This window comes from Sphaerulina musiva (genome assembly GCF_000320565.1).
Source record: "Sphaerulina musiva SO2202 unplaced genomic scaffold SEPMUscaffold_1, whole genome shotgun sequence".
Lineage (NCBI taxonomy): Eukaryota > Fungi > Ascomycota > Dothideomycetes > Mycosphaerellales > Mycosphaerellaceae > Sphaerulina > Sphaerulina musiva.
In genome coordinates, this window is record NW_016017383.1 from 1,787,116 (window position 1) to 1,804,048 (window position 16,933).

Below are 16,933 nucleotides of genomic sequence, written 5' to 3' on the forward strand. Positions count from 1 at the left end.
ATTATTGATTTCTAGTCGCGTAATAGCCAGGAAGAGGGATACGAGCGGCATATGTTGCAAGATAGCAGGAACAAGCTGTGAAACGTCTTTTTTGAGGTTTCGGGTTTTGCCAATTAGGGAATACCATTGGACTGCCTGACCAATAAGTCTTGCCAAGCCTGATCCTTCGACTTCACCTGCTCTCTTTACCCTATAGGAGGTACGAAACAAACAAGCCAGGCAGTTTTCGCTCGTTCCAATACAGTGGAAGATCGCAATCACAAGAATAAGACGCCTTGCAGCTGTCAACGAGCAACGACCTGAAACGAGTTATGACTTCGGCCAGGTCAAATTTCACTTATGGATTACAATAGTGGTTGCCAACTTGGAGGGTTTCGTGGTCTCGAAATGAGTCTGGAGATCAAGGTTGTATCGTGCTCGTTCAGCCAACTTCCGCTGCACAAATTGTTCGGAGTCCGGGGACCAGAAATGTGAAAGACTCTTATAGAAGGCTTCCTCCTCTTCAACCGTTTGGTCGAAGCCGAACATAGGGAATATGTGACCCTCTACAATACTTGACATGCCATCGATCGATGTGAAGCAGTGATTTATCCAGTATGTTCCTGATCGCAAAGCTTGGTGCATAGCATTCGCGAGAGGCGCGGTTTGCTCCTTGTTCCGTTTCTTCTCTACGGCGGAGAAGTTTTGCACAAACGAGTCGTACATCGCGGTAAAATCTTCTATCTGCTCGCTCGCGCTGTCAATGTAATCGACACCGAACCTGTAAGGTACCGATAGCATGTCCGGGGGCAGTGAGCACATGAACTCCAGATCGATGATTCCAGTAATGTTCCAGTCGGAATCCACGAAGATGTTACTGTGATGCAAGTCTGTAAATTGCAAGACAAAAGGTCCTGTATATTCTAGATTAAAGGCCTTTGGAACTATGCTCCTAAGTAAGACCATCTGAGCCATCTGTAGTCGGCAGTCTTCTTCATCATGTACAGCGTGCAGTTGAGAGGCGAAGTTGTTAGCTCGGCCGTCCTGGAGAGCCTGCAAAAACTGGCCAGAAGAGGAGTAAAGGCCTTCCATCCTTGGCGCTCCTTCGTTTTCCAAGATGTTTTGAGCGCAGAGCATAGGACGGTTCGATAGGGAGACAGAGCCATCCTTATTGTACCGAAGTGAGCCAATTTGGTGTTGCGGCTGACTCGCAAGTGAAAGCATTATCTGGCTGAGCCCGGTGTACAGGCGCGCCGTCTTTGCCGCATTATGTTTTCCTTCCTGCCATGTATATGAGAGCATAGAACCCGTGTTCACAAAGTCGATAAGCATGTAACCCATGCTGAATGGAATAGCGCTGGGGCTCTGCGGCGCATACTGGCCGAAACACTGCTTGGGGGAAAAGATGGAGCGTATCCATCGACCTATCTGAAAGCGCAGGCGACGATACCATGGAAGGTAGCGCTGATGGGTGAACTGAGCAAAATTAGCAAGATTTTCCCATTGGAATAGCAGCTATGGCCGCTTTACCTGTTCGCCAGTGGACAGGCCAAATCCGATTAACTGAGGAATAGGAATATCAGGACACTTCTGTTCCACCCAAGCATAGCTCGCCGCCTCGGTTCGGATCTTTTCGTCAACAGCGCCCGGCATAGTGAGGCCGACTTTGTGAGGCATTGGGCAGCGAAAGATCTTCCGGGAACGCTCGTTGCGGTTATCGGTGACGTGTAAATGCACACAGATATTGAAGTGACCGAAATTCCATTCAGCGGGAATTGTGACTACACACTGTTCAGGGCTACGGAGTCCTAGATCCCGTGCGACAATAGCTTGAATCTGAGAGCGCTTCTTCCAGAGTCGAGTGTGCATCTTGCTCTTGTCCTCGCAGTGGCGAAGTTTGTGCAATATATTGTCATCCTTTTGCAGTGCTTCCGTGAGAGTCAACTTTTCTCCGTTTGAGAGGATCAAGGACATGTTGAAACAAGGTCTGAGCTGTGCCGATGTTAATGGTGATGTGCTGATGTGTGGGAGGATGGCGGCGCTGATGCTGATGTGTAGGATGATGGCGGCGCTGATGATGAAGTGTGAGTTGACGGCGGCGCAGGTGTTCAAGTGCGATTTGATGGGAGTGGTGAGAGGAGTAGGAAGGCCAAGTACGTGCAAACATGGCCAGGTGCCAATTCGATGGAACCAATGCTCTCACATGCGCGCCAAGCTACGACCCCTTAGCTCTCGCAAGGGACGGGCCGCATCACTAGGCTCAGGTACGCGCGGTAAATCACACGTTCTTATTGGCCCTAGCGATCACGATCCCGCTAAAGTGTGCGCCTCAATCGTCTTCGCTGTATGCCCGTGGAGGTAATATATACGATGGAACGGGAAGAAGGACTCCAGAAAATCAGGAGTAGAAGCTTGTTCTGATAAACGGTCACGGCACAGAGCCGGATGCGATGGGGTATCTTGAGATAATATATAAATAAACATCGTGCCTCCTCGTCGACACCAGAAGCCCAAAAGAGGCGGATGGACGGGCTTGCATTCATTCCAGATCCTACTCTTATTCGTGGTCTTCAGGTGTTCTGCCTCCACTACTGTTGCTCACGTAAGACCTATCTATTGCCCATATCCATTCTCCTCGTTCCTTGTCATTTCGACATGCGAAAAGATACGCTCGATTGGTGGTATATACCGCAAACACTTCCAGTCGGACGTTGGGTCTCTGCAATAAAGCTGCGATTTCAGGGTCGGCGTCGATGCGGGAATTCGTGAGGTTGATGGCGTTGATCTCATCGCCCTCTCGACCACCATACAGGTGGAGGAAAGGGCGTCGAAGCTCGACAAAGGTCTTCTCCCATCGTCTCCCTGAACTGTCAGGTGCGAGAAGCCAACCTGCTTTCAATACGTTGGGTGACTTTATCTGAGTCTCGACACTGGCCGCTAATGCAACGGGCTCGGTGTTCCCATCGGCATCACCATTGCCCACTGGAACTCCATCTTGTGGAGATTCGGTATTGGATTGCAGAAGTAAAGTTTCACTCACAGACGGACTAGTTCTCCACATGTCGAGCATTTTGCTCACGAGCTCCTTCTGCTGTTCGGTCATCTCGCCCTCGAGCGGCGGAGACTTGGCGGGAGGTGAGAGTGCGCTGGAGCCTAGTGCGCCACGCGCGGCTTCGATCTCTGCACTGCGATGTCGGATCTTCCTGAGGTTCATGAAGTCCCTCACGAGCGAAACACCTCTCGGCGCCCAGCTGGACAGACCTTCCTGGCCAGAGATGTAGTCGCCAGTAGTGTCCATGCGCCACAGATCGCCGGCACGCTTCGCCTGACTGGGTTCCAGAGTCACGGCATATGTGACGGCTGATGAGTGCACAACTCGCTGATTCTGGAACAACTGTCCGAGCAGGGAGTTCTGCCGGTACCAGTTGCGAGGCCGCGTTTGCATGGCAATGTCGAAATTGAACCCCATCGGGTGCGTGACACGAGGCGAGTGTACCTCGAATTTGAGGGTGAGTTGCACTCGGTACTTGTCTAAAGTTGGGCGATCCAATAGTGCAGAATTGTGTGCACTCGAATCCCACTGCGCAGTCATCTTCGCGATTGTCGTTCCATCACTATGCTTGCGAATAATGGGTGGGGATACAAGTGCCAACGGAACGTCGGGCTGGCTGCTATCCTCGTCTGATACCTTGCCGTCGTTGTCCAACAAGCGCACTTTGCCAATCTTGAACCGATCAACGTCTTTCCAGGGTAAGCTGTCGCCAGAATTGTGCTGTAAGAACAGTACAACTCGCCTTTGGATACCCTGATGGAGCTGATATGCGCCCTGGTCCAGCGTGTCATTCTGCACGACCTCCACAGGCTGGTAGCTGCCATCCTCGTCAATCTCAAGAACTTGCACGCGAGCAAAAACATCATGGCGCTCGTCAGTGTAGTACTCATGTTCCGGTATTCTCGATCGTGGTCGCTTATCTCGTGGCTTCACGTTCGCTCCAACAGACGCATCGCGCATGTCGTCCCAACTAAGGAGTTTGTCGAGATGCATGCTCGTGACTTGAGCGAATACACTTACTCTGAGACATGCATCCGGCGGCGCTTCGAGCGGTAGGCTCATGCTGTGCACGCTTTCAAAGCGAGCTGCGCTTTCTCCAAATCCACTGACTAGTGCTGTGGTAGTTGCCCCGCCCTCTTCGGAGACCCCGGGGATGAAGAGCTGAGCGTGAAGATTGGTCCCTTCTCTTTCCGCGAAGCCGCAAAGTTCATGCATGACCACGTTGAACTTCAGAACATTGCCAGGCGCTTCTGCGGAGCTTGGCTCCAGAGATAAGTTCACTACGCCAACAATGCAAGACGTGTACGGAGAGTAAACATCGAGGCTGAAGTCTTGTACTCGACACTCGAACACCGCCGTAAGTGGTATGTCGGCATCGCCAATCCTGGTGTAATCTGGCATGCACTCTTCATCAAACGGATTACTCAGATTGAAATGCTGCATGTACTCTGGACGATCCAAGAATTGTAACATCTGCCGCATCGTCTGTATTCGTTTATGCAATTTCTCAATCGACCAGAGCCGGATCACGTTACTGTGGAAATCGATGACTCTGACTGCGAGGCATGGTTTGGGCGCCAACTCCAGCTCCGGATCAGTGCTTTCTTCGGTCGAAATGCCGTTCAAGACCAAGTCATATGATGAGCTCAAGGTGTGTCCGACGTCAACAATGGCAAACTGGAAGACCACGCTTCGACCAATTTTCTGGCTCATGACTTGCGCCTCCTTGAGCGCCGAGGCGTTTCGCAACACCGCTGCCGCCATGGCCACATACCGGTGCCTCCTCCAATGAGTAAGGACCCACTTCACAAGCCATACTTCACGTTCGCTGAGACCAGGATCAAGACTTTTCCTCTGCGGTTTGCGTCGGACTTGCAACTCGCGCAACTGCTTATCAAACTGCTTCTTTTGCTCCGCCAGCTGCTTCTGCATCGTATCTTTCAATTCCTGGAGGGACGCCTCCATCTTTGCTTTTTCCGTTCGCAATTCCTCAATCTCGACACTTCCTTCTTCGGCGTTCTGTAGTTTTTGCTTGTATTCGTCCTTTCGTTGGTCGAGCTGGTCCTGCATCTCATCTCTAGAGTGTTTGAGTTGCTCTTCGTCTCCGCTTTGACGAGGCGTTGAAGGTATGGTGAGAGCGGTGTCTAGCGAGATGTTGTCTAAAGTGCCGTTACTCAAGTACTTGTCTCGCACTGGGTGAGATGAGACAGATTCGCTGTCAGTGTCTCCGCTGTAGGTCTCGGATAGCTTGGGTTCCGGCCTTGCTTTGCGCACAGCACGCACGCGCTGTAAATCCTCGAACAGGACGTCTAACTGGTCATCCGAGAGATCTGTCATCTTCTGATCCGGTCCTAGAGAAGAAGAGATGGCCTCGCGCCGTGCGAATGCCCAATCGCTGTCACGTCCATGCGTTCGAAATGGCGCAGGAGACTCGTTCCCCGGACTTCTCGTTTCGCCCTCATCATCAGACCAGATCCGACTGATCGAACTTGGAGTCCGTTCATGCCCATTTGGTCGAGGGGATGGCGAATCGAGCTGGTCCGCTGTGACGGAAAATTTCAGCAAGCTACCCTGCTCCGCACGCTCTTCACGAGCTTCTTGAGGGTGGTTGAAACGGAAAATGTGGAAATCGCCCAAAATGACACGGTAGCCCGAGCGCAAACGCTTGGGCGCTTCAATGCGAATGCCATTGACCATGATTGCTGCACCGTCTTTAGGCACCACTGTGACCACTCCGTCCACATTCTCGAATGCGCAATGGTCATGCAGAATCTTAGACCCGTTCAGGCGAATGTCGACAGATGTCGGCCCTCCCGACTCACTTGGCGCAGGGTTTGTCTCCACATTGCCAACCGTCGTGGTACCGGGCTTCAGATTATAGACCAAACACTCAGCAAGAAGTGGGTCGTCACTCAGATTGACCAGATGCGGCATCTTCTTCGGTGTGCTGAGCCCCACGAAGCCTTTCTCAATACTGATTCCCAGCTCTTCTAGAGCAGCCTCCCGCTCTTTGTGAATCTGTTCCGTCTTCGTGAGCTTCTGCTCCCAGGTCTGGTTCAGATCGAGATACAGCTTCTCTGACTGGGACAATTGCTCTTGAATCTCGGCTTTGGAAACTTTCTTCACGGTACCGTCTGCCTGGGTGAAGCTCACAATCTGCTTCTCTAATGGAGTATCTGCACTGTATTGCTCCTCTGCCACAGTGCCGCCGGTGCTCAGTTTCGAACGCAACTGTGCCAGCTCCTCTTTGAGCTCACGGATCATCCTGGCGTTAGGATCTTCGTTGACCACTGCATGGTTCTTGATGCGTTTGGCCGAGTCGGCATAGCGCAAAGTCGACAATGTCTCCTCAAAGTTGATGTCGGCGGGAGAGATGGCTGCAATCATGGCGGTCAAGCTATTGCCGCCCAAGCTATCCTTCAACAGCCAAGTGAGAACCGAGTCACGATAGGGAACCTGCACACCTTTCGACTTCGCCTTACTGCTCGTGCTCAGGTCTGCCAAAGCAGCTATGACTCGCCCCAAGGTGGAGAGCGAGCGGTTGATCTCGGCACCTTCCTTCAATCTAGCTCCCGTCGCCCCTGTACTCGTTGCTCGCTCGGAACCAGCCAAATCGACAAGACTGATCTTGGCCACCTTCTCCGAGTCCATATTCGTTTCTACGTCGTGACGCTTTTGTGTGAGTGTAAGAGTGAAAACTGCGTGGGAACGTGACGAAGTCTCATTCATATTCGTGGCGGCGACCGTACGCGCCTTGTTGCCCTCGTCCATGAGGTGTTCAATTTCCGCGAAACTGCGGACGACCAGCTTGGCGAGATCTTCCACGTACGGCCCTGTAGAAGGATGTTCTCGAACTTTCAGGTTGCCTTTATTGCTGGGATTGAGCAAGTCGCGAACACGCTCGTTGTAAATTTCCAAGTAGGAGACCTCGACAGTACACGTATTATTTGCATCCTGCCCGGTCAGACGATCGATGCGCTCGTACATCTCTCTGCAGATACGTGGTATCACACCTTCCTCGTCGCCATAACCCATCATGCTGTAACTCTTGCCGGATCCGGTTTGGCCATAGGCGAAAATGCAGTTGTTGAAGCCCAAGAAGGCATTCTCGAGCAGGGGCTTGCCCAGATCATCGAAGACGTCCTGCTGACCAGCAAAATGGCCGTCATCGCGATTGAAGGACCAGTAGGACTTGTCGAATGCGAAGGTCTTGCTACCCTCGAGCGCTGCCTTTATGGGTTTACCCTTGGTGTCGGGCGGAGGGGAAAGCACCGTCTGAGAGTCCTTCATCGACACGATACATTTTGCGCTGCGGCCAATTTCACGCGAGTTGAATGGTCGTACACGCACGACCACCTTGATGTTGCCGCCTCCGCCTCCGCCTCCTCCACCGCCTCCGCCATTGGCAGAAGCCATTGTGCTGAGCGTCACCGAGTCTCTCTGCGGCGCGCAACCATGTACTGTACGTCCCCGAGCCTCTCTACGGCACGCCAACCATGTGCAGATTGGGGAAACCGCCTCGCCGGCGGTGCAGCCTTTGTCGGAGGCGGTATTTTGGATGCACGCTGAGCCTTCGGGTCGGAGTCACTCGCCGTCGGCGTCGTCGTCGTCGTCGCTCGGGTGGCTAGGCGGCAGCCGCGGAGTCCTGTGAGGAGATATGCCTGAATACCGTAACAATGTCTGTCCTGTGATTGCAGGTGGGTGGGCGCGTTCATGTCTCAAACGTAGGGACGCGCTGCTGCTGCAGGCACAACCTTGCGGGCGGCACCAACCTTATTTAATTTCTTATTTCATATACGTGAATGACTCTCTCTCTTCGACCACATATCCAACTCTTTTTCCTACACTCCATGGCTGCAGAAGACATGTGGCGCCCGCCCGCCAACCGCTTGATGCAAACACTGGATCGGTCATTCTTCCAACGCACCATCAACTTGCGGGCCGCGCGAGTCTTCGACAACAAAAACATCTTCAAGATTCGAAAAGCCTTGGAAAGCAGCAAGGATGTTCTGGTGAGGGAACGCATGGGAAGCGTGCACCCCGATCCGGATCCTATTCAAGCACAGACGGGAAGAAAATGCATCCTTTTACGACCCGAATCGGACGAGAATTCCGGAGACAACGTTATTCCGCACTCTGCCACCGTGGCCCAGCTAGCCGACCAGGGCTTGATCGCAGTCGTGCCATTCCAACTGAAGCTAGACTACTCGTACTGGACCTACCACGACATCATCTCTGCGGTGCTTCCCGAAGACGAACAAGGGGAGATTCCGTCGGGCTTCACGCAGGTCGGACATGTTGCTCATCTGAATCTGCGGGACCAGTATCTCAAGTACAAATACATGATCGCCGAGGTGCTAGTGGACAAGAATTCCGGCGTACGCACCGTCATCAACAAAATCGACGATGTAGGCGAAGAGAGCGAATATCGAACCTTTCAGTATGAGGTCCTAGCTGGACCGGAGGACATGAATGTCACCGTTTCAGAGGAGGATTGCATATTCAAGTTTGATTACAGTAAAGTGTACTGGAACAGCAGGCTCAACACCGAGCATCGACGCCTAGTTGCGACCTTCAACGAAGGCGAAGCTGTGTGCGATGTCATGGCTGGCATTGGACCATTCGCCGTGCCTGCTGGAAAGAAAAGGGTCTTCACATGGGCGAACGACCTCAATCCGGACAGCTATGAGAGTCTACGGGATGCCATATCCCGCAACAAAGTACACGAGTACGTCCAGCCGTTCAATGAGGACGGTAGGACATTCATCCGCAGCGCCGTCGAAAAGATATCCGAGACTGAGCACAGCGTGCAAATCAAGACACGTCCTTCGAGGAAAAACGCGGACGCAAAGCCCGAAGTCGTCAAAACTCTCCGTCAACCACTAACCTTTCAGCACTTTGTAATGAATCTTCCAGCCACGGCCATTACGTTCCTGCCGAGTTTCATCGGATTATACCCCGAGCCACTGCGTCGACGGCTCGGGCCAGCTCTCAAGATGCCATCGATTCACGTCTACTGCTTCAGTACCAAGAGTGACGACAATGTCAAAGAAAGCATCGAGATCGCAGCAGAAGTCTCACGACAGCTCGGTACGGAAATGAAACCCGGCAAGCTGGAAGATGGACATGTAGAAATCCATGATGTCCGAGATGTCGCCCCTAAGAAGCGCATGTTGTACGTGAATAATAAGAAAACAAAAAGTTTCGGACACTTTATAAAAGAAGAAATCATGTATATGCTGACTTGTATGTGTAGTTGTGCCAGCTTCCGTCTACCAGAGGAAGTCGCCTTCCGGGAGCCAAGTGTACTCACCTGAACAACAAAATACCTTACCTAGCCTCTTATCACCCACTACCTGCAGATCTTGTCGTTCGAGATGTGCAAAAAGCATGTGTGTATACCTAGGAACAGGTATCTGCTTCGATTGAGCCCAACTAACTTCTATCAGAACTCGAATCCAAGCCCTAGCGCCCCAAGAGCAAAAAGAACCCCCCTCCCCCAGCTGGACAATCCATCTGCAGCTATAGAGTGTAGAGTGTCCAGACCCCAAACACGCGCACCCACGACTGTACGAGGACCAGCCCAAAGCTACGATCGCGGTTTCTTTCTCTCTAGCTCACACAGCCTCACTCACCCACCTGTCCCATGGAAGAAATGTAGCACTCCTAATCTACCTTATCATCAACCTTGCCCACCAAAAGATAATAATTCCCTCAAATTGATGAATCAGGGGTGAAAACAAAAGCCAAGGAAAGGGCCCGTACGAATAGATTTAAGACTACCCACCTAGAAGAATACTCGGATATGGTACGATAATGATGATAGATGATGATAATGCCGACAATATAGTTTTTAGATTGAGCGGTACTTCATAAATTCGTCGTCATTATTCTAAGGCAAGCCAAGGAAGAAAACAGAGAAAAAAAGAAAGAAAAAAAAGGAGATTTCATAGCCCCTCCTTCTTCGTCTCTTCATTTCTCATGATAAAATCCTTCTCCGCAGCAGCAGCAGCAGCAGGTTCCGATGATGATGATTGGGATTGGGGAAGAGGACTCGAAATTTTCCCTTGTGTGCTTCTTCTCCATTGCTTTCCTTTCCATTGCACAATCGCCATGGGGATGATGCTGAAAAGGAAAATCAGACCCGCCATCAGTCCGCCTGAACCGGATCCTCCGAGCGAGGATAACATGCTAGGATACCAGAAGGGACCTGTTGTATGTGTGTCAGAGATAAGACTTGTTGTTTAGTTCCATCGCCCGCTGAAGAGAAAAAAAAGTTGTAAAAGATTTTGTGTGTGTGTGTCCCGTCGCAGTGGCATGGGATGGGATAGGGGTGGGGTAGGGATGGGTTGATTCTTTCTCCCTCCTCAGCAGCAGCAGACTTACCGATGAAAGCCCACGTGGATCGAATCACGTTGATAAAGATGCCAATACTGGCACTGTGTTCGAAATGACAATCAATAGCATACGTCGTCGATACAGTCGTGACAATTTGATTTCCCACGGCAGAAATGGCGATTCCGACAATGGGCGAAACGTCGTATTGGTGTGCAGGGAGTTGTTGAAATCTCACGCCAAAGACGATGAGACCGACCATGGCAAGCACGAAACCAAAGTATGAGAGCCACAGACGATGTTCGGGAGGAGGAGGTGCGTGATATGCCATTTGCTTGGCTTTGCGATGCATCCAGAAATCACTCAGTCGGCCGCCGATTTGTTCGCCAATGAGACTTCCGATGATGATGCCGAGGAATTGGAGACCGATCTGTTGCGCGTTGAAGCCGAATTTGGGGATGAAGAGTTGTGGGATTTCCACTGTGAGGAGCACACTGCAGAAGCCAAAGACCATGGAATATGCAATCGTGGGGATCAAGATGGAGGGATACTTGAATAGACTGAGCGGTTGGATGAATTCGTACATTTTGAGCGGTTTGGGGTCAAGACGGCCAAAGGTGAGGTATTCTTGCTTAAACGCCGATCCGACGTGTTGGACTCCTTTGCGAATATACAGAGTTTCCGGTTGGAGGAAGAGAGCGAAGAGGAATTGGACGCCGTTGATGATGGCGAGCACGCGGTAGATCCATCGGTAGTTTCCTGTCTGGGTCACCACGAAACCCATGACGAATGGTCCGAGAGGTGGACCTGAGATGGATTCATCAGCATAGATATCGTCGACACAAGACAGAATTTCTCGATGAATCGCCACTAACCGAGAGTGAGGAGCAAAGTCCACAGTCCCATAAACTGCCCTCGTTGCTTTTTAAAGTACGTCTCCGTGACAACACCACTGCCGATGCCCACGGGAGGGCTGATGAAGAATGCCGCAAATGCTCGACATACTGCCATGGTGGAATAACTGTCGGAGAAGGCACAGCCGACGTTCAAGAGTGCGGATCCCAGCGTACTGATCAGCCATACTGGTCTCCGACCATAACGATTCGAAATCGGCTTCCAGAACAGTGGCGCAAATCCCACAATTGCAATTTGCAACGACGTCAAGTACGACGCCTTGGTGATGGAGATGCTAAAGTCCTCGGCGATATTTTCATATGCGGGGATGATGGCTGCGGCAATGAAGTGGCTTATCATGGCGTCTAGATGGATGCAATCGGATCGAATTCTGTCAGTAAGATCTGTGCCTCCACTGGGACTGGGCTGATGGGAAGGGGACTACTGCTTACGAAATGCCACACACATGAGATTCGAAAGTTTCTTCCATTCTGGCCCTGTGGATGTGTTAGTGGAGCTCTCTCTCTCTCTCTCTCCCATGTGCTCGAGCATCACTCATCATCCTCTTGGAAAAGGGTCAGATAGACAAACAATTATACGGATCTGCCGGATCCGCAGAAGGAACCGGGTCGAGATCGAGGGTGCCATGGCGGCGGATAAGATAGTCCTGGTGTTCTTGTGGTAGATGTGCCACTTGGCCCAGACTGGTATTTGTTGCTCGCTGCCCGATTTCGAGATCTGAGCTTGCAACCATGTCTTGCGAGATTTCAGGCGTGTGATCTTGCTGCGTGGGATGATCAAGAGCGAAATCATGCTTTCCCTCGGCATATGAAGGTGGTGTCGCCATGTTGCTGCTCGTTTTGGACTATACCTCCTAAATGTGCAATCTTAAGGTAGGTAGGTATATATGCTGGAGTACTGTTCAATTGGTTCTCAGGGCCTTCCTGTCTCGACAAACCAAACGGTTAGGTAGGTATGTTTTCCAGCTAACACTTTATCTTCTGATCTGCTCATTCGATGGATCCTGGAAGACTTTGACCTTTCCGCTGACATGTACGAATGGCCCGAGTACTCCCTCGTTGTGGGGGAAAAACTGGTGAGGATATCGATAAAGCAACACTGTATAGAGCCCAGACAGCGCTGGTATAAGCACAGTGAGCAGACGGAAGTGAAGAAGAAGAAGAGGAGTCCCCAAGAAAAGAGAAGAAAAACAAAAGATACGCGCTCAGAGAATCAGATAGTGCCGCCGTCACGTACATTATCAACAGCAGACCGAATAAGGAACCTTACCTACCTATGGAAGTGATGCCAGCGGATTGCATTCATGTACCCTACCTTAGCCTAATGCAAAACGACCTCAATAAATGACGATCGGAGCGCAAGCTCTCTCAAGATGGCTCCACTTTGTAAAGTAACAGAACCCACATAGCCGAACTGCTTGCCCCGGGCCAGAAGCTGTGTTTGGGTCCAAAAGTAAATCTGCCAAATGCCGTTCTCCGTCCACCTTTCTCCGCGACCAGCTCGATGTAGACAAAAACGCGCGCAGATCGCTTCTCCCGAGACATGTGGTATATGCACAAACACGCTTTCGACTGTCGGTCTGTCGGTCTGTGGGGGGCAAAGGTGCGTGCTCGCAAGAGGAGGTGTGAAGATAAGGTGTATGTACCTGATGCATGTCTGTACCGCGTCGTTTCGAATTACACAACATTTGCCGAAGGAGTGTCAATTGACAATAGTAGCTACTAGTATCGGTGGAGACGGAATCCACTGAGCCGCATCGGAAAACCTTCGCTCGCTTCGTACGAGAGAGAGAGAGAGAACTCCAGTACGGGTGTGTGTGTGTGCTGCGTTGCGTAACTGGGATCTGCTGCTGCTGCTGCTGCTGCTTTACATACCGCCTCATCCAATGAACCTCGCTGCGGAGATGATGGTGCTGCACGCAGAAAGTGTGCGCCACCGACGTGTGTTGCAGATGAGAGAGAGAGGGAGAGAGTCCGCTCAGGACGAAGCCTTTCCTCGCTTCGAGACGCGCACTTCCAGTCCTTCGTGGACCACGAAAAAGGTCGAGTGGTACTTCAGCTCCTCGTTGGGTCTCAGAAGCTCGAAGTTGTAGTCGCGGAACAGCAGTGGCAATGTCTTGTTCATCTCAAGCAATGCCAAGTTCTTGCCAATGCAGAGATGAGCTCCACCACCAAACTGAGTCTATAGTGAGCACAACAACAATATCGTACCTGAGGTAGATAGGACGAGCGAGCACTACTCACCTGGAACATGTATCGCTCCATCGTCTTCGCGTCTCCCTCGATCCATCTCTCCGGACGGAACACATCGGCATCTTGACCGAAGATTGGTTGCCATCGATGAAGCACCCAACCATTGAGAGCCACCCTCGTCCCTCCTGGGATTTTATGGCCATCGAGTTCAGCGCCTTCTGGGGGTACAAGTCTGCAAATGTTTAAGCCGACGGCAGGACGCAGTCGCATGGCTTCCTTGAGACATGCCTGGAAATACGGCAGAGCTTGTACTTCCGACCATTGCGGCATTTCAGAGAGCTTGCCCGATGCAGTGGCATCATCGAGCTCTTTCTTCAGATTAGCATATATCGCGGCATCACGAAGGACGTGATAGCTAAAGCTCTGCATAGTGGAAGCAGTAGAGTCAGAACCAGCGAAACTGAACACAGGTTAGCCCGAGATACCCAAGTCGAACCCATGCGCTCGCTACCCACATTGCTCCGTGTGCGACTGCAAACACATCGCCTTGCCCAAACGCTTCTGGCGCCTTTTCGTGCGCTGCGAACAGCTGGGAAAGGAGGTCTTTGCGCTCAATCTCCTTGCTGCCGAGAGAGTTCCGCTTGTCTATCTCTTCCAGCGCCATACGTGTGATCAGGAAGTTGCTGGTGCTCAAAGACGGCACATATTTCCACAGGGGATTGCGTCGGAAGACAAAGTCCCACTCCGGGATTTGGCCAATGATACCATCGTACCATTGCATATCATCAATCGTTTTGATGGCTTTTTCCAGATCCTCTCCAGCTTCGAGAAATCCAAACTTGCGGGAAAAGGCAATCTCCCCAAGAACGTCGAAAGCGTAGTAGTGTAGTGTGTTGCCCAGATCGCAGTATTGGTCACTTCGTTGGCACATGCTATCCAACTTCGCCAGGAGCAGACGTTCGGTGTCCTCGATGTAATGGGTCATGGTGTGCATCGTAGCCATGGAATATGGGTTAGAGGCATACCGCTTCTTCACCGCATGAACCTCCTCTCTGGTCTCCGTGAAAATATCAGGATTCTCTGGAGGGGGGAAGACGCCATAGAAGTCTGTCTTGTGGAAGCCTTTCCCGGCTGCGAGCACTTCTTTGGCCGCATAAGGCGATGCGAAGCTGAGTTCATCTGGGGCAATTCGCACGACGGGACCATACCGTCTGTGTATATCGATGTGATCCAACTCGGTGTGCCCGGACCATGTGCTCCAGACTTCAAGGGAATCAGCGACAATGATGCAAACATCAACTTCAGGAAAGAATCTCGTTTACCTTTCCAGGCGCGACTGCCCGAGGCAAGAAGAGGCCCAGGATATTTTCGCAGAGGAGATGCGTATTTGTAGTACAGAAATCGAAGCACAAACACCAGTGGTACAGCCAGAGCCCAGTACGCTCGTACGAGCCTGTATACGAGCAGGATAGCTGGCTCTCCGCTCTCCCCTCGACTGACGACAGCCATTCTCTATCGCTGCAGTTCTGGTGGGCAGATGATGGAAAAGGCGATGAGACTGGGTGATGAAAGATGAATTTTAGGTGGGCGCTCACAGCAACATCAGTTGTTAGGTACCTATTTATTAGTATAGTAACACTGATAAGGACTTCAAGGAGGCACTGCAGTAATATCTGCGACCGTAGTGGTCCATCATCGTCTTGTTGGCTTCAGCAAACAGGTATTATTATTCGCCCTATGAGTTACGTACGTGGCACATGAGCTCCGCACAATGCCGGTCAGGGAGAGGCAGCAAGGTTCATGGTGGCGCTGGGTTGGCATGGGCCATAATAAGGCCCCTCATGATGAGACTTGTTGTTGATGAGCAACGCAGACGTGTAGTCGTGTAGTCGTGTACTTTGTAGACTTGTTGCACACAAGTGCTTGGCCATTTTCGGCAGTTGTAACTCGTGTCTGACTGTGATGAGTCTGAGGATGAGACAAAACTGAGTTTGAACTTTTGGTGGGGTTTGGCGGGCCGCGCTCATGGGACCAAGGGTGGCGCTTAGTCGCTTACTCGGCTAAGGCATGTGGCAGCTTGGTATGACTTGGCGACGCATTCGTGTTGGCTGGGTCATCCAAGTTCTATGAAACCATCGCAAGGATCCCTCACCGGCGTACGTGTGAACGGTGTGTGTGAGATGTCGCTCACCCACAATCCCACATGGTACTGTTTGTGAACCAGCTCTCGGCATGCATCCGAGTGGTTGTATTTTTGGGGCGTATTTCTTCCGGTATCCATCTCGGCACGGGCTCGTTGTGGTTCGCACGAATCCCATGTAGATTTCGGACATAGCGATGCGGTCTCCAATTCATGATCGTCGTCACGGGGAGCGCGGCTGTCATCAATCGTCCTCTTCGCTCAAGCCAGCCTCTCTCGCAACTTGCGTAGCGATGAAATTCTCCATCATTTGGCTACCGCCCGCAGGCTGAGCATCGTGCAAGGCACTCGTCAAGGCTTCCTTTCTGCCCTTCCTCGTAACAATCAAGCATAGAATTCTTCCATATATGCTAAACCCATCGAAGTTCGTGTTGAGCGCAAACTTCTTCTTGTCATCTCTCTGCTCATCATCATCATCATCTTCGAGCTGCTCGATCTCAGCCTGGCGTGATCTCTGTCTTTTCCTGGATGGCTGCGCGCGCTGCGTCGCAAAGAATTCCTCGTCACTTGAGGACACAAAGAGCGCATCATCTGCATCCTGCCCTTCGATTTCGCCAGACCGTCTCTTTCTGCCAGTCCTTGTGCTGTCAGCCTCTGGAATGTCCTGCATTTCTACAACATCTCCCTCGCCTTCGTCTCGGAGAATCTGCGGCATCTCATTCCCCTCCTCCAGATCAATTGCATCCTCCTTCTTGTTCCCTTCCAGCCATCCCGTGAGACCTTTGCCGTTCGATCGTAACTTGGGCTTGCTACTGAACTCCTTCCTTTTTGTTAAAAGACTGTGTCTCGTGCTCGTTTCCTTCAAAAAGATGGAGACCTCAAAGTCGTCCTGACTCGCCACGTCTTTGATGCCTCGCTTCTTTTTGCCCTTGGACTTCAACTTTGCATTCTGATTTTCCTCGCGCAGCTTTGGGAGCACTTTCGGACGTACTTCCTGGATGACTCTGTCCAGGACGTTATCGCGCGAGGAGAGCAGCCATGCCGCGTCGGAGGGCGTGTGCAGATAGATTCGCACCTCGAGGACCGAGAATTTGGTGATGCGGAGATAGCGGCGAATCGGTGCCATAATGGCTCGTGGTCGACGTCTGGCCACGGTCCAGCTATTGCGATTGACTGCGATGTGGACCAGCCACGGAGCAGGGATGCCTGAGGTTCATTAGTTGTTGAAGCAGCTTTCGTTCTATGTCATCACATGCAGCTCCTCGAAAGTCGAAAGCGCAGGTGCGGCAAGGCCCGCGCTCCCGGCGCGCGGAGACAAGT

The 16,933-nt window shown here is 51.7% G+C and overlaps 6 protein-coding genes across 6 annotated transcripts; 1 reads left to right on the forward strand and 5 right to left on the reverse strand.

The window, feature by feature from the left end:
* Positions 1-96: 96 nt before the first annotated feature.
* Positions 97-2,095, reverse strand: SEPMUDRAFT_76327 (uncharacterized protein). Its single transcript, XM_016910136.1, has 2 exons — positions 1,510-2,095; positions 97-1,455 (listed from the first exon to the last, which is right to left on the reverse strand). The coding sequence occupies exons 1-2, from the start codon at positions 1,951-1,953 to the stop codon at positions 334-336; spliced, it is 1,566 nt and encodes a 521-aa protein (XP_016764906.1). The 5' UTR covers positions 1,954-2,095; the 3' UTR covers positions 97-333.
* A 342-nt stretch (positions 2,096-2,437) lies between these two features.
* SEPMUDRAFT_145944 (kinesin-domain-containing protein) lies at positions 2,438-7,722 on the reverse strand. Its single transcript, XM_016903357.1, has one exon. The coding sequence runs from the start codon at positions 7,445-7,447 to the stop codon at positions 2,537-2,539; it is 4,911 nt and encodes a 1,636-aa protein (XP_016764907.1). The 5' UTR covers positions 7,448-7,722; the 3' UTR covers positions 2,438-2,536.
* Positions 7,723-7,881: 159 nt separating this feature from the next.
* SEPMUDRAFT_152915 (Met_10-domain-containing protein) lies at positions 7,882-9,869 on the forward strand (the record flags this gene model as incomplete). The annotated part of the gene is made up of 3 exons (XM_016907494.1): positions 7,882-9,206; positions 9,288-9,423; positions 9,481-9,869. The coding sequence occupies 2 exons, from the start codon at positions 7,882-7,884 to the stop codon at positions 9,346-9,348; spliced, it is 1,386 nt and encodes a 461-aa protein (XP_016764908.1). The 3' UTR covers positions 9,349-9,423; positions 9,481-9,869.
* A 109-nt stretch (positions 9,870-9,978) lies between these two features.
* SEPMUDRAFT_160184 (MFS general substrate transporter) lies at positions 9,979-12,014 on the reverse strand (the record flags this gene model as incomplete). The annotated part of the gene is made up of 5 exons (XM_016907887.1): positions 9,979-10,241; positions 10,418-11,173; positions 11,242-11,625; positions 11,713-11,757; positions 11,852-12,014. The coding sequence occupies 5 exons, from the start codon at positions 12,012-12,014 to the stop codon at positions 9,979-9,981; spliced, it is 1,611 nt and encodes a 536-aa protein (XP_016764909.1).
* An 820-nt stretch (positions 12,015-12,834) lies between these two features.
* On the reverse strand, positions 12,835-16,787 carry SEPMUDRAFT_145945 (cytochrome P450). The gene is made up of 4 exons (XM_016903358.1): positions 14,796-16,787; positions 13,989-14,736; positions 13,525-13,933; positions 12,835-13,456 (listed from the first exon to the last, which is right to left on the reverse strand). Exons 1-4 carry the CDS (start codon positions 14,980-14,982, stop codon positions 13,259-13,261), a joined length of 1,542 nt encoding a protein of 513 aa, XP_016764910.1. The 5' UTR covers positions 14,983-16,787; the 3' UTR covers positions 12,835-13,258.
* SEPMUDRAFT_36256 (uncharacterized protein) lies at positions 15,858-16,739 on the reverse strand (the record flags this gene model as incomplete). Its single annotated transcript, XM_016908633.1, has 1 exon — positions 15,858-16,739. The coding sequence occupies one exon, from the start codon at positions 16,737-16,739 to the stop codon at positions 15,858-15,860; it is 882 nt and encodes a 293-aa protein (XP_016764911.1).
* Positions 16,788-16,933: the final 146 nt, after the last annotated feature.

Excerpts from the sequence above, each read along its gene's own strand:
- SEPMUDRAFT_76327 (XM_016910136.1), bottom strand. The coding sequence starts at position 1,953 with ATGTCCTTGATCCTCTCAAACGGAGAAAAGTTGACTCTCACGGAAGCA. Across the intron at positions 1,456-1,509 it reads GCCTGTCCACTGGCGAACAG|TTCACCCATCAGCGCTACCT; the intron begins GTAAAGCGGCCA and ends AATTTTGCTCAG.
- SEPMUDRAFT_145944 (XM_016903357.1), bottom strand. The coding sequence starts at position 7,447 with ATGGCTTCTGCCAATGGCGGAGGCGGTGGAGGAGGCGGAGGCGGAGGC.
- SEPMUDRAFT_145945 (XM_016903358.1), bottom strand. The coding sequence starts at position 14,982 with ATGGCTGTCGTCAGTCGAGGGGAGAGCGGAGAGCCAGCTATCCTGCTC. Across the intron at positions 14,737-14,795 it reads GGGCAGTCGCGCCTGGAAAG|TCTGGAGCACATGGTCCGGG; the intron begins GTAAACGAGATT and ends ATTCCCTTGAAG. Across the intron at positions 13,457-13,524 it reads TGGAGCGATACATGTTCCAG|TTTGGTGGTGGAGCTCATCT; the intron begins GTGAGTAGTGCT and ends CTATAGACTCAG.